At 42.7% G+C, this 14402-nt stretch overlaps 1 protein-coding gene and 1 pseudogene across 2 annotated transcripts; both read right to left on the bottom strand.

Moving 5' to 3' along the window:
- Positions 1-700: 700 nt before the first annotated feature.
- Positions 701-3432, bottom strand: LOC125536116 (putative histone acetyltransferase HAC-like 1). Its single transcript, XM_048699256.2, has 5 exons — positions 2944-3432; positions 2500-2605; positions 2109-2385; positions 1447-1580; positions 701-1303 (listed from the first exon to the last, which is right to left on the bottom strand). Exons 1-5 carry the CDS (start codon positions 3069-3071, stop codon positions 1085-1087), a joined length of 864 nt encoding a protein of 287 aa, XP_048555213.2. The 5' UTR covers positions 3072-3432; the 3' UTR covers positions 701-1084.
- A 207-nt stretch (positions 3433-3639) lies between these two features.
- Positions 3640-6415, bottom strand: LOC147981069 (putative histone acetyltransferase HAC-like 1; annotated as a pseudogene). Its single transcript, XR_015598816.1, has 5 exons — positions 5754-6415; positions 5316-5421; positions 4911-5197; positions 4357-4484; positions 3640-4261 (listed from the first exon to the last, which is right to left on the bottom strand). The product of XR_015598816.1 is annotated as a putative histone acetyltransferase HAC-like 1 (transcript).
- Positions 6416-14402: the final 7987 nt, after the last annotated feature.

Genomic DNA, 14402 nt, shown 5'->3' with positions numbered 1-14402 from the left:
GTTATATTGAATTTTTTCATACGTCCGAAATGTTTTTTCTATACACATGTAACATTTTTCAAATGTTTTACGTTAAATATTGAAAGTATAAAAACAATTAATAAAGGAAAACAGGAAAACAAAACACGTGAAAAACTAGAAAAAGGAGGTTGTGCCTTGTGGCCTCGCTTGCGCCTTGCTCGTCCCATCCTGCAGTCGAGAGACCACCCTACATCTCGCGTGAAGCGAGACATAGGCGCCCCTATAGTGGGAACCCAGTAGATTTTTTTTTTGAAACAAAGAGGACCCAATATATCTTTGTTTTAACATAGACGCAAGCGCTCATGCATACACACATTCACCTCGATGAACGCACACACGCACACTCTACCTCTATGAGCACATTCGAGAGACTAAGCTGGCATATCATCTTAAGATTTACGAAGTCACCATAGATGCCTCGTCGTCGACGGAAACGTCTCCTCCCACTGAAAGCGCATCGTCGGAAATTCTGAAATAAACCCAAGAATAATGCGAGCACCAAGACTTGAACACTGATGGGCTGAAGATATCATTGTCCCTCTAACCACCCAACCACAGGTTGGGTCGTAGTGTTTTCAGGCCCAAGTGGATGTAAGACTCCAGAGAAACAAAAAAATGACTTCAATTTTAGCACAAGTGGAAGCAAGCTGACATCATATAAGAAATTACAGACACAAACTAAAACGAAATATTATATATTTCTTTGCACATGAATCACACGATAGCAAGCACAACCTTCCACACAAAACACTGGTACCTCCATTCAGGTTTATAAGGCAACAAATTATGAGAAAAGCAACAACATATACAACTCAAGTTGGTTTGACTTAAGACAAAAGCAACAGACCTTATTATAAATCCGAACAAAGAGAGTACGGTTTTATTTAGCGCTAGGGATACAGACTGATTGGTAACGACACCTCGAAACTGTTGCCAGTCACACAGTTGGGGCAGGAAACTGAATGGTAGAGGCAACCCTGTGTAGATAGAATGACCGCAATGCAGGCGAGGAGAAGAACACGGGTGCCTGAGGCTCTGCTGCGCCCGTAATGGCTGGATCAGTTCAGTCCATCGTCGGGAGGTGGACACGGTGGAAATCCTTCATGGTCAGCGTCCTACGGCAGGTAGGGCACTTCTTCTGAGCCTGGATGGATGCCTCAATGCACTTCTGGCAGAAGATGTGGCCGCAGATGGTCGATGACGCATCGGTCAGCTCGTTCCAGCAGACTGGGCAGCTGAACTTTGGTTTCTTTGCGACCTCCTTCACGGATGCATGGGGTGCCTGCGTCAACGCAGGGTGAAGTTTGTAAGCAATAATTGAAGAGCTGATATAACTACTATAGCATGATACTCCCTCCGATCAAAACCGTGACACTTATTTTGGATCAGAGGGAATACTTGTGAAGTATAATGCACAATTCTTACCAAGAGTCTGTTGGTTTCAGGTGCTTCCACCATGTCTATTTCACGGTGGTTGTTGCACGCTCCCGAGCAGTCATGGTGTGTAGAGTTCATCCCCAGAGATAGCAGTGTGTTCACATGCTCATTGGGAGCTTCCCCTGGAAAGAAAGGAACACAAACCAAATTTGTAGATGGAAACATGGTCCAAAAGGGGAAACTAGGACAAATGGAAATATACACCTGTGACCTGTCTACTACAGCATGAAGCTCCAAAACTGAATAGTATATGCAAATTCCGTAAATAACATACATGAATATGGGCATACACCGAGACTGAACAATGTAATATCTTATTTCGAATCGATGATTGAAAAAAAGGAATCTAAGAGTCCAAAGGAAGGTACTTAATGCCAAATTTTGACAAGGATCTTTCAGGTTAACATTTTACTTAGAGCTCTTTTGTCATACAGTAGCTACTTAGTGGGTGTTTTTCCCCAAAAACACAAGCTAGACTCTAAACAAGGTGATGTATGTTAGGCGTTAGCACATAGGTTGAATTTTGTCCAACATACTGCTGGCTATTGGATTTCTAGGCCACAAGTCCTAACGCATATGGTAGGAAGAATATCTAGTTAAGGTACACCGCCTGAAGGAAATAAGCACAAGTTTGGTAGAACTATCTGCACCTGGCAGCAAGGTACCCATGTTGGTGTTCTGCGGAACCATGTTTGCACCCGACGACAAAGGGCCAGTGTTGCCTGCCACGAAAGACATTCTAGAATTCTCACTTGCGCCTTGCGTGATACCAGGTGTCACAATCATTATCCCATAGCAAGGGGAACATGTTATCTGCCTTGACAATTGTCGGTTCTGTTGTCGTTGCCGATTCCGAACACTCGAGAGCTTCATGGCAAACTGCAAGTGGGGCTCAATCGGCCCCTTTGTCATATTGTAGTACTCCCTCTGACAAAATAAAAATAAAAATAAAATGACGAAACAATAATATTTACTTTCGCTACGAGATGATTTGATTGCTCGAAAACCAAAGCTACAAACAAGTAGGAAAGAGATCAACACCTTGTTTGGGTATTCTCTAAACAAGATTTCCTCAAGTCGGCTCGCAAGGTCCGGCAGCCGCCGCCGCCAGATAGCCGATGGTTGCTTCCTTTCTATGTACTCGAATCTGCCAATTCAAGAACAAGTATAAAAATATCCCCTTGCTTTCTTATCAGATTCAGACCATGAGCATTTTGATAGTATAAATAGATCTGAAAAGAGGATTCAACTGCAGTCCCAGAGTTCCAAAATTTAGATGCAAATCCTTTGTAAACTTAGGGAAACCATTAATTCTGATGGTATATCTACGATCACCTTTGCTTATATTTTTGTGAATGAAATAACATAGTATGAACAAACTTGATACTGTTGTTTAGAGCATGCTGCAATTAAAACCTATGACCAATTGATCAGTAAAATAGTAGGAGTAGATTCATTCCAGTTGAAGCAGTAATGAACGCTTACATCTTCTGTCGAGTATTGATGCGCAGCACCATGAACTTGGGATCGACCCCTGCTGAGCGGTCCACCACATCCCGCATCTGATTTTGCCGCGGCGGCATCCTGTCGCCAGCACCACCGACCTGATTCATGGGCCCAATCTTCGCAGCCAGCCAGCCGAGCCTTACACAGTCCCAGACCAATGGCGGACTACCTGAGCCTGGAGAGTCAATACTGGTGGTCGGCCAGCGGCGTGCTTCCCGCTCTATATAACCACTCTTCGTCACAGAGTTGCTTCTGGGCAAGAATAATGGTACAAAGTTTGCTGCAAAAGAAATCCTTCCGAATCACCCTACGCGCTATGCCACGTGTTAAAACTAGTTTTGACCGGGGGCGGAGCCTGGCGCGCCGTGTGGCTTTGGTTATACACCACAGATTGCAAAAAGTTTTGGATGGACTTCCAGCTGTTTAAACTAACTTCTACTAACGACACTAACTCGCCAACTACCCACTACCACGCAATGCTAAATTTTCAAAATAGTATTAAACAAAAATTGCCAATAAAATATGTAGATCAAACCTTTCAGGCACAACCATTCCAACTTTCCAAAATTTGAAACGCAAGAAAACTCTCTTGAAGTCCAAAAAGGGAGAGTCACAGGTAGATATGTATGAGAGTGGAAAGTAACCACAAGTCGTCAGATAAACATGGGACACACGTTTTACCCAGGTTCGAGCCCCTAGGAATGGCCCTACTCTTGCTTATATGGGATGATCTGAAGATAGAGTACAAAGAATGATTACAATGGGGGTCTCGACGAGTTGAAGAGCAACTCGTCGAGTTCTAGATGGTTGATCTCGGCGAGATGCCTAGATCAGTTTGGCTAAGTGGCTAGACTAGGTCTTCGATAGATCTTGGAAGTCCCCTTCATCGTGTCACTGGATGCCCTTATATAGGGGGATAGGATGCTGTTCATGGGTGGGGCAGTGTGGAGGGAGGAGCAGTTGCAGGAGGCACTTGAGGAGTTACGATCGTCATCAATGTGGAGAAAATAAACAGTTGCAAGAAGAGAGAGGAGCACAGGTGCCAAGGCTCTGCTCTGCCCAGAATGGCTGGACCAGGTTAGTCCATCGCCGGGAGTTAGACGCGGTGGAAACCGTTCCTGGTTAGGGTCCTACGACAGGCCGGGCACTTGCTCTGAGCCTGGATGGAGGCCTCAATGCAGTTCTGGCAGAAGATGTGGCCACAGATGGTTGATGACGCATCGACCAGCTCATTCATGCAGACTGGGCAGCTGAACTTTGGTTCCTTTCGGGCCTCCTTCACAGGTACACAGGGTTTCTGCATCACCATGAGCTGCAGTTGTTAAGCAAGCCTTGGAGAAGTGATGTAACTACTATACATGATATTTGTGAAGTACAATGCACAATTCTTACCAAGAGTCCGTTGGTTGCAGGTGTGTCCACTGTGTCTATCACGAGGTTGTTGTTGCATGCTCTGGGGCGATCATGGTGTGTATGGTTCATCTTCATAGACATCAGTGTGTTCACATGCTCATCGGAAGCTTGGAAAGAAAGCAACACAAACCAAGTTATTAAATGGAAACATAGTCCAAAAAGGGAAACTAGGAAAAAAAAGGTGATGTACACTAGAGCATAAAGCTCGAAGACCGAATAGTATATGTAGGTCAAAAGATGCCATAAATAAATATGTGCAAACAATGAGATTGAACAGTGTGAAATCCCATTTCTGTTTGATATTGAAAAAAAAGGAGGCTAAGAGTCCGAAGGAAGATACTTAGTGGATGATCTTTCCCAAACAAGCTAGACTTCCAAAAATGTGGTTTGTTAGGTGTTAACACATATGTTCAATTTTGTCTAATATGTTGCTGGCTATTGGATTTCAAAGCTAGAAGTTCTACAGCATGGTACAGAAGAATTTCAAGTTAAGGTGCACAGGCTGAAGGAAATGAGCACAAGTTCAGTAAAACTATCTGCACCCGGCAGCAAGGTACCCATGTTGGCGTTCAGAGGAACCATGTCTGCACCAAACGACAGAGGGCCAACGATTTGCCAGTCACATGAGACATTCCAGAATTTGTACTTGTGCCATGCGTGATACCAGGTGTCACAATCAGTGTCCCATAGCGAGGATGCGTGTTATCTGCCTTGACAATTATCGGTTCTGTTGTTGTTGCTGGGTCTGAACACTCAAGACTTTCATGGCAAACCGCAAGTGGGTCTCAATCGCCCCCTTCATCATATTGTAGTACTCATTCTGTCAAAAAAAAACAGAAAATGTTAAAATGATGAAGCAATTTTATTTACCTTTGCTAGGAGATGACTTGATTGCTCGAAAACCAAAGGTAAAAAAGAAGTGGGAAAGAGATCAACACCTTGTTTGGGAATTCTCTAAACAAGATTTCCTTGAGCCGTCTCGCAAGCTCCGGCAGCCGCCCCTGATAAATAGCCGAGGATGGCTTCCTTCCCATATAGTCGAATCTGCCGATTCAAGAACAAGTATAAAATAATGCCCTTGTTATCGTACCAGAATCAAACCATGAGCATTTTGACAGTATAAACAGAACTGAAAATTGGATCCAACTACAGCCCCAGAGTTCCAAAATTTGTATCCGTTAAATCTGATAGTTTATACCTACGATCACCTTTGCACATAGGTTTGTGAATGAAATAACATATATAGTACTAATAAACTTGACACTGTTGTTTAGTACGATTAAAACTTCTGACCGGTTGACCAGTGACTTCAGTGAGTAGAGTACTACGAGTATAGATTTGGATTCATTCCAGTTGGAGCAGTGACGAGCGCTTACATTTTCTCCCGAGTACTGTTGCGCAGCATCACAAACTGATTATCGACCCCCGCGTGGAGGCCCGTCGCATCCTGCGTCTGACTTTGCCGCTGCGGCATCCGCGACGGCGCCGTCAACACCAGCGCGTCCGATCTGATTCACCGGCGCAGTCTGGGCGAGCCTCACACACGCCGCCCCCGTCAACCCCGGCGCAGCGCAGCGCAAGCTGGATGCGAGATGGCGTCGCTGAAGGGTGGTAGGAGGGCCCACCTGAGAGGAGCGGCGGCCGGAGGCGAGGGTGAGGCGGGGAGACGGACTACACGAGGCCGGGTGAGTACAGGTGGTGGGCCAGCGGCGTGCTCGCTGCTCCAGCGTCAGAGAATCAAACCTGGCCATCTGGGCCGGCCCGTTAGCACGCAGTCACGACATGGCACGAGCTAAACGGTCCTGGGCGAATCCTATTGGACGCCCGTGTGCGGCAAGGGCGAATCCTATTGGACGCCCGTGTGCGGCAAGCTGCCGAGGAAACGCTCACAGCTGTTTCCGTTCGCGTGCATGTTGGTCCGGCTCACTACGGGTTCGCGTGCTTCTTTTTCGTTCGCTGCTGTTTCTTTCGTTAGTTTTTTTTCTTCCACGTTTTGGCTTTCTTTGTTGTTTTTTTCTTCTGGTTTTGTTCCGGTTTTCTTCTTCTAGTTTTGTTTATGTTTCTTCTGGTTTTGTTTTCTCTTGTTTCTCTGCTGGTTTTTGGTTTTTGTCCTGTTTTCCTCTTTTGGTTTTGGTTTTTTTCTTTCGGTTTTGTTTTTTCAACGAATATACAAATGCTCAATATGTTTCTTAATTTTTTCACTGTATATATTACATAATGTTCAGTGTGTATTCGTAAATTGTTCAACGTTCTTTTACAAATGTTCAGTGCGTATCCGAAAATTGTTCAGCGTGTATATTCATATTTTCAAAAAAGTTCATCGTATATTCAAAAAAGTTCATCGTGTATTATTTAAAATTTTCAACTTATTTTAAGAAAATGTTCAACGGATATTGCAAAATGTTCAACGGATATACAAAATACTTTATGCATACTTTAAAAAAAGAATTCAACAGAGTATGTACTTAAACGTACGAGCCTTTGATTGCCACAACAGGTCGCAGCTTCTGTTGGTCAGCAACGCTAGCTGAATGAATGGAGGTCGCGGGTTCGAGCTTCGGTTCATGCTTGAATTATTTTTTATTCGTCTGGAGCTTCGTTTCCTCCTAATGGGCTGGCCCATGCGCTCTTCCTTTCTGCGCGAAAGCTCGACCATTGGACGCACGCGCGCGTGGCATTTCCTATTTGGCGCTGCAGGCGCCGTTACGCTTGAATTATTTTTTATTCGTCTGGAGCTTCGTTTCCTCCTAATGGGCTGGCCCATGCGCTCTTCCTTTCTGCGCGAAAGCTCGACCATTGGACGCACGCGCGCGTGGCATTTCCTATTTGGCGCTGCAGGCGCCGTTAGAGTGCAATTTCCAAACGGGCGCCTGCAGCTGAGTTAGCTGGGCTTGGCCCATTTTGCTTTTCTTTCTTCTTCTGTTTTTAGAGAAAAAAGAGAAAAGTGAATGAACAAGGGAACGAACCCAGAACCTGAACACTGCGAGCAATTTGCTCTAGCCACCCGACCATGACAACAATTTTTTATTCGTCTGGAGCTTCGTTTCCTCCTAATGGGCTGGCCCATGCGCTCTTTCTTTCTGCGCGAAAGCTCGACCATTGGACGCACGCGCGCGTGGCATTTCCTATTTGGCGCTGCAGGCGCCGTTACGCTTGAATTATTTTTTATTCGTCTGGAGCTTCGTTTCCTCCTAATGGGCTGGCCCATGCGCTCTTCCTTTCTGCGCGAAAGCTCGACCATTGGACGCACGCGCGCGTGGCATTTCCTATTTGGCGCTGCAGGCGCCGTTACAGTGCAATTTCCAAACGGGCGCCTGCAGCTGAGTTAGCTGGGCTTGGCCCATTTTGCTTTTCTTTCTTCTTCTGTTTTTAGAGAAAAAAGAGAAAAGTGAATGAACAAGGGAACGAACCCAGAACCTGAACACTGCGAGCAATTTGCTCTAGCCACCCGACCATGACAACTTCTGTTAATTGAAATTTCAGTCTACTTATTTATTATCCACGTCAGTTTAGTTTTTCCTTTTTCCTCATCCTTTTTCAAATTCTATGAACTTTTTTCAAAATCAATGAATTCCTTTTCAATCTCGATGAACTTTTTTTTGAAATCCGATGAACTTTTTTTCAAATCCAATGAACTTTTTTCAGATTCGGTGAACTATTTTCAAAATCGATGAACTATTTTCGAAATCAATGACCCTTTTTTAAATTTGATGAACTTTTTTCAAATCGATGAACTTTTCCCAAAATCTATGATTTTTTTCCCAAAAACAATGAACATTTTTTAAAATCGATGAACTTTTTTCAAAATTGACGAACTTTTTCCAAAACGATGAACTTTTTTCAAATTCGGTGAACTTTTTTTATTTTTTCATTTAAATTGGTCAACCTTTTTTTTAACCCGTGAACTTTTGTTGTGAATGATTTTTTTAATTCCTGATTTTTCAAGAAAGCATACACCTATCTTTTGAATAGTCAACGGTCAACAGTCACACCGTTCAATTGGTGAACATTGTTTCTCAATTAGTGAACTTGTGAGCCGTAGTTTTTGAGAAATGCGCGCATGTTTTGATTACTAGCACGCGAGTGATACAGTGGTAACTAGTCTGTTGCAGTATTGTCGCGGCGTGAGTTCGATCCCTTGTGACGCTACAGTATTTCAGTGCGTTACGTGTCCATGGGCCAGTCCAGTAGATTCTCCTGTGAGCGCCAGTTTCGCTTCGCGGCGCTTAAGGCGCTGACTAGGACGGGAGTTCCTATGCGCCGCTCGTTGCGGCGAATTGCCAAGCGGACGCACATGAGCGACTCTAGCTGGGCCGGCCCATTAGAGTAAAACAGTGAAAAATCCTCAAAAAGTGTCCTCGAGGGAGGGATGGAACAAGGGACCTCTTGTTGCTTATGCGCGAGACTAGCCAACGGGATACATGAGTTTCTTGGTTTACAATGGGGCGCTAAGCTAAAGGTAATATAGATCCGTGCATTTTGTCAAATTCTGAACACGAAAATTATTTTGGAAATATGTTTTTTTTAAAGCGAACACTTTTCAACTTTGAGAAGAAGAAAAAAAGTTCGAACATTTCTTGAATATCCGAAGAATTTTTTGATAAACTGAACATTTTTTTTTCAAAATCATGAACATTATTGAATATGTGAACAATTTTTTGTTAAAGGCAATATTTTTTGAAACTCTGCACAATAATTTGGAAATGCGAATTGTTTTGGAATCCATCAACAATTTTTGAAACAAGAACTCTTTTCAAACTCAGTACAAAGTTTGAAAATTAAAGACATTTTTATAAATTTTCGAACATTTTTTGAGAAATATGAACAGTTTTATCAAATCAAGAACATTTTTTTGAACTGTGAAATACTCTAAAAAGGAAAGAGGAACAGAAGAAAATAAGCAGAAAAAACAAGAAAAGAAGATGAACAATTTTCAAATTCGCTAGCATTTTTAACAAAAATCGGACATTTTTTAAACTCCCTAACAAAATTAGAAACAGACACATTCTTGAAAATTGCGAACAAAATTTGAAATAGAAACAATTTTTGAAACTACCGAACAAAATTGGAAAACACGAACCTTTTTCTTAAATTTCCGAATGAATTTTGAAAGAGGAACATTTTTTCAAACTCCTAAACAAAATTTGAAAAGGAGAACATTTTTTGAATTTTGTGAACAAAATTTGAGAACTATGAATATTTTGAATTTGTGAACAAAATTTGAGAACTGGAATAAATTTTGAAAGAAAGAAGTTTTGATAGCATGAACATTTTTTAAAACTGAAGAACAAATTTGAAAATTTAGAACCTTTTAAAAATCTCAAACAAGTTTGGAAATTCAAACATTTTTTCAATACATGAACACTATTTTTAAAACCCGAACATATTTTGCAATAAGCGAACAATTTTTTACACTTCGAACATTTGTGTAAAGAACGAATATTTTTTACATGCAAACAAAATTTGGATTGTTTGAATATTTTTAAAATTGTAAAAAATGGAAAAAGTGGAGAGGAGGAAAAATAAAGAAAATAAACAGAAAGAAAAAAGGTGAAAAGTAGAAAAGGAATGAAAAGGAAAACATAGAGAAGAAAGAATAAACAGGAAAAAGGAAAACAAAAAAAGAAAAAGAAACAGAAAAAAAGTGTTAGGAAGCTCCTAGAAGGTTTCCAAAATCGGAAAAACCGGCTGGGAACAGGCAAGAAGGTTCCTCAAACTGAAATCTATGAAACATTTTACGGCCCGGCCCACGCGCGAACCCTTGATCGATCTCCCTGTGCGTCCGCCCGACAACTTGCCGCAGCGAGCGGCAAATAGGATATTCCGACTAGGACCTCGCCGCGCGCGTCCAATAGGAGCTCTCACGGTCCTGGAGCACCTATATGCCGCGCAATCCCCGCCCCCAGCGGGCCCAGTTGGTCCGGCCAACACTTGGGCGGCCACCCCCGTTTTTTCGTTTTTGTTTTTTAACTTTTCCTTTTTTATTTTCTATTCTTGTTGTATTTACTATTAAAATAATTCGGGATTGGATCTAAAATTCAAAAATATTGCGAACTGTAATAAAAACAGTTCTTGAATTCAGAAAATATTTGCGACTCAAAAAGAATGAACATTTTTCTATTTTTAATGAACATTTTTTAAAAATTATGAACATTTTTTATATTTCATGAACAAATTTTGAAATCAGTGAACAAATTTTGAGTTTGAAAAACATTTTTTGAAAATTATGAACAAAATTCTAAATTTATTTAGGTTGATGAACAATTATTGCATTTTGGTGAAGATTTTTTAAATACGATGAACAAAAAATTTGAGTTCAATGAATATTTCTTGAAAATGATGAACAAAATTTGAATTTAATGAGTTTATTTTAAATTAGTGACAACTTTTTGAATTTTGATGAACATTTTTTAAATCTGATAAACAAAAAATTTGAATTCGATAACAATTTTTGCAAGTGATGAACAAAATTTGAATTTAATGAACATTTTTTTAGGTCAGTGAACAATTTTTGCATTTTGGTGAACATTTTTGAAATAAGATGAACGAAATTTGAATTTAATGAACATTTTTTAAAAATCGGTGAACAATTTTTGAATTTTGGTGAACATTTTTTATATCCAAATTACAAAAAACTTGAATTCGATGAACATTTTCTAAAAGTGATGAACAAAATTTGAATTTAATTAACATTTGTTTTAGGTCCGTGAACAATTTTTCAATTTTTGTGAACATTTTTTAAACACGATGAACAAACAAGTTGAATTCGATGAACATTTTTGAAAACAATGAACAAAATTTGAATTTAATGGACATTTTTAAAATGAGTGAACACCTTTTTTAATTTTGGTGAATATTTTTTAAATCTGATAAACAAAAAAAATTGAATTTGCTGAACATTTTTCGGAAATGATTAACAAAATTTGAATTCAAACATTTTTTAGGTCGGTGAACAACTTTTGAATTTTGGTGAACATTTTCTATGTCCGACAAACAAAAAAGTTGAATTCGATGAACTTTTTTTGAATTGTCGAACATTTTCTTAAAATGAGGAATTGTTTTGAATCCGACGAACCAAAAAGTGTTCGTGAATTTGAAAAGAAAATTTGCAAAAAAAGTGTAAAAGTAAAGAGGAAAGAAAAAGGGAAAATAGAAGAGAAAAGGAAAGGAGAAAAAAAGGGACCTCGCGCCCTAGATAGGCCGGCTCAGAAGAAGCGTGGGGTTAGCTGGGGGTACGCGCCACGGTGGTAGGGGCGCCCTACGCGCCACATAGGATCCCCGAAATGGTCCGTGCCCACATGCGATATATCAGGGCCGTGCCTGGGCCTGGAGTGCCGTCATGCGGGCCGGCACGACATGACCCGTTTATTTATTTTTGTATTTTTTTGATTTATATATTATGACCTAGAAAACAGCCGAGTAGGCCGAAAAGCACACAGGCTAAACGGGTCACGGGGCGTGTTTGGTTGTGTGTGTAGCTCCACCCTGCATCGCATGGAGGATCCTGGCTGAGCCTAGCCTGGTTGAGCTAATGCAAAATTGAACCAAGATGTATGTTTGGTGGCCTATAGGATATATGTGCATGAGAGATGCTGTACACAACAGATGTTGTTTGGTAGACTGCATTAGAAATTCTGAAATAAAAATCAATTTCAATTTTATTTATCATAGATTTCTCAAACAAGTAAAACAAATCTGAACCAAAATCAGGTTGAATTAGAGCTTAATTCCATGCATTAACCTGCTGTTCCGGTCTCAATCTGCAAAGTAAACACAAGACATGCGTTTAACTGAATATTCTTTTGTCACTCACCATTCAGAGCAAAAACAGATGAAGATTGGGAGATTAGGAATGCCAGATACAAGATCTAGAACAAGTACGCACCATCCATGAGCGAATCACAAGACCCCGTGAGAAAATTTTGCACGAACATGGGAGACATTGGGCGCTCCTGCTGCTGTTTAGATGGGACGATGCACAGACGACCTGGCACCTCCTGGGCCTCCGGCTACCATCCACCCCGCTCCGATGGATGGGATGTAGATCTGAGAGAGCAAGGGGCGCCTGGAAGGTGGCGTTGGCGGCGGCCTCCGGCTGGCACCCATTCCGCTGCCGTGGATGGGGGTGTGGATCTGGCAGAGCAACGACCGCTGGGAAGGAAGAGTTGGCGACGGAGAGCGATAGTCAGCGAGGACATCGACGGGGATTCGACCATCTCCGTCGCAGATTTGAGGACGGCAACGAACGGTGAGGTGAGAGCTCCAGCGGGGAACGAGAAGGAAAGAAGGGGAAAGAGGTGAGGGGACGCGCTGACCCCCCACGAGCGCGAGAGAATCGCTACCCCACGCCAGCATTGCGGGTGCAGGCGATTTGCATCAGTCGGGCCTGCGCCAGGGAAACACCTGATTCCCGCGTTCCCGCGAGCCTGGCTGAGAGGTCTCCTTTTGCATCGGTCGGGCCAGGCTAAGGATGCCATGTGGGAAACCAAACAAGCTGAATATTGCATGCCCGATGCGAGCCAGGTGCAAGCCAACCAACCAAACACGTCCTAGAGTGTCGTGCTTGGCCGGGGAGCGAGGCACGTGGGCTGGCACGACACAGCCCGTCTATTGAACGTGCATGTGTGGGCCATGCGGTGTCCGGCACATTAGCACATGCCGTGGCGTGTCGGACGGCCTGAGTCTGCAGAGACTTGCTAAAACTAATGCAGCAGAGTTATCTACTCTTTTCCCAAGAAAATTATCAAGCCTTACGTCAAGAAAGAAAAGAAGAAAATTATCAATCCTTAGAGCATCTCCAACAGCCGCGCTAAACAGCGCCGCGCCGTAAATTTTGCCATTTTAGGCTGGTCATAGTGGGGAGTAACTTAGACTTGTGTCATATGCATGACACTAGTCTAAGTTACTACCTCATAGTGCAAAATATCTTAGTAGCAGTGTCATAGTTTGTTTCATTTATTACCTTATAGACTCATTTTGCCTCGGGAAGCGCTATGTTACAGTAACATATTATGTTACTCCAAGCACCTCTCTCTTCATTAAATACTTGCCACATAAGCAAAATTATCTTGGGATGTGTTAAGTTACTACCTAAGTTACCTCCACTATGTCTAGCCTTAGCGCGCGCAACCTGTAGACAAGCTCTAGCGGGCGCGCAATAACCGCGCGCGCGGCATATGTAGTTGGGCGCGCGGTCCGAAACGCCAACTCGCGCTGTGTATTTGGGGCGCCAGCTTTCGCGCACGGCACACACGAGCGCTCGTGCCGCACTCTCTCCTCCCCGCCACCTTCGCCCCACGTGTTCGACGATATGCCCCAAAGGTAGAATTTTTTTTCCAACTTTTCTTTTCTTGTTATTTTTTGAATGCATCCATATAGATAGCTTATTTGCATTGTTCTATATATCTTGTAGTGTCAACGATGATTGATACGTATCCAACGTATCTATAATTTTTGATTGCTCCATGCTATATTATCTTCTGTTTTGGACATTATGTTGGGTTTCGTAGTAATTTCAAAATTTTTCCTACGCACACGCAAGATCATGGTGATGCATAGCAACGAGAGGGGGAGAGTGTGATCTACGTACCCTTTGTAGATCGACAACGGAAGCGTTAATTTGGTTGATGTAGTCGTACGTCTTCACGGCCCGACCGATCAAGTACCGAAACTACGGCACCTCCGAGTTCTAGCACACGTTCAGCTCGATGACGATCCCCAGACTTCGATCCAGCAAAGTGTCGGGGAAGAGTTCCGTCAGCACGACGGCGTGGTGACGATCTTGATGTACTACTGTCGCAGGGCTTCGTCTAAGCACCGCCACAATATTATTGAGGTGGAATATGGTGGAAGGGGGCACCGCACACGGCTAAGGAACGATCGTGAAGATCAACTTGTGTCTAGGGGTGCCCCCTGCCCCCGTATATAAAGGAGCAAAGGGGGGAGGCCGCCCGGCCACATATGGCGCGCCAAGGAGGAGAACTCCTCCTAGTAGGAGTAGGACTCCTACTAGGAGGGGGAAAGAA

The sequence above is a fragment of the Triticum urartu genome, chromosome 3A, assembly GCF_056163025.1.
Source record: "Triticum urartu cultivar PI428250 chromosome 3A, HENAU_Tu73, whole genome shotgun sequence".
NCBI lineage: Eukaryota > Viridiplantae > Streptophyta > Magnoliopsida > Poales > Poaceae > Triticum > Triticum urartu.
This window is presented reverse-complemented; position numbering and strand designations above follow the sequence as displayed.

Coding starts and splice junctions, on each gene's coding strand:
- LOC125536116 (XM_048699256.2), bottom strand. CDS start 3,071: ATGAATCAGGTCGGTGGTGCTGGCGACAGGATGCCGCCGCGGCAAAAT. Junction 2,386..2,499: donor TTAGAGAATACCCAAACAAG/GTGTTGATCTCT, acceptor TTATTTTGTCAG/AGGGAGTACTACAATATGAC. Junction 1,581..2,108: donor CATGGGTACCTTGCTGCCAG/GTGCAGATAGTT, acceptor CTTTCTTTCCAG/GGGAAGCTCCCAATGAGCAT.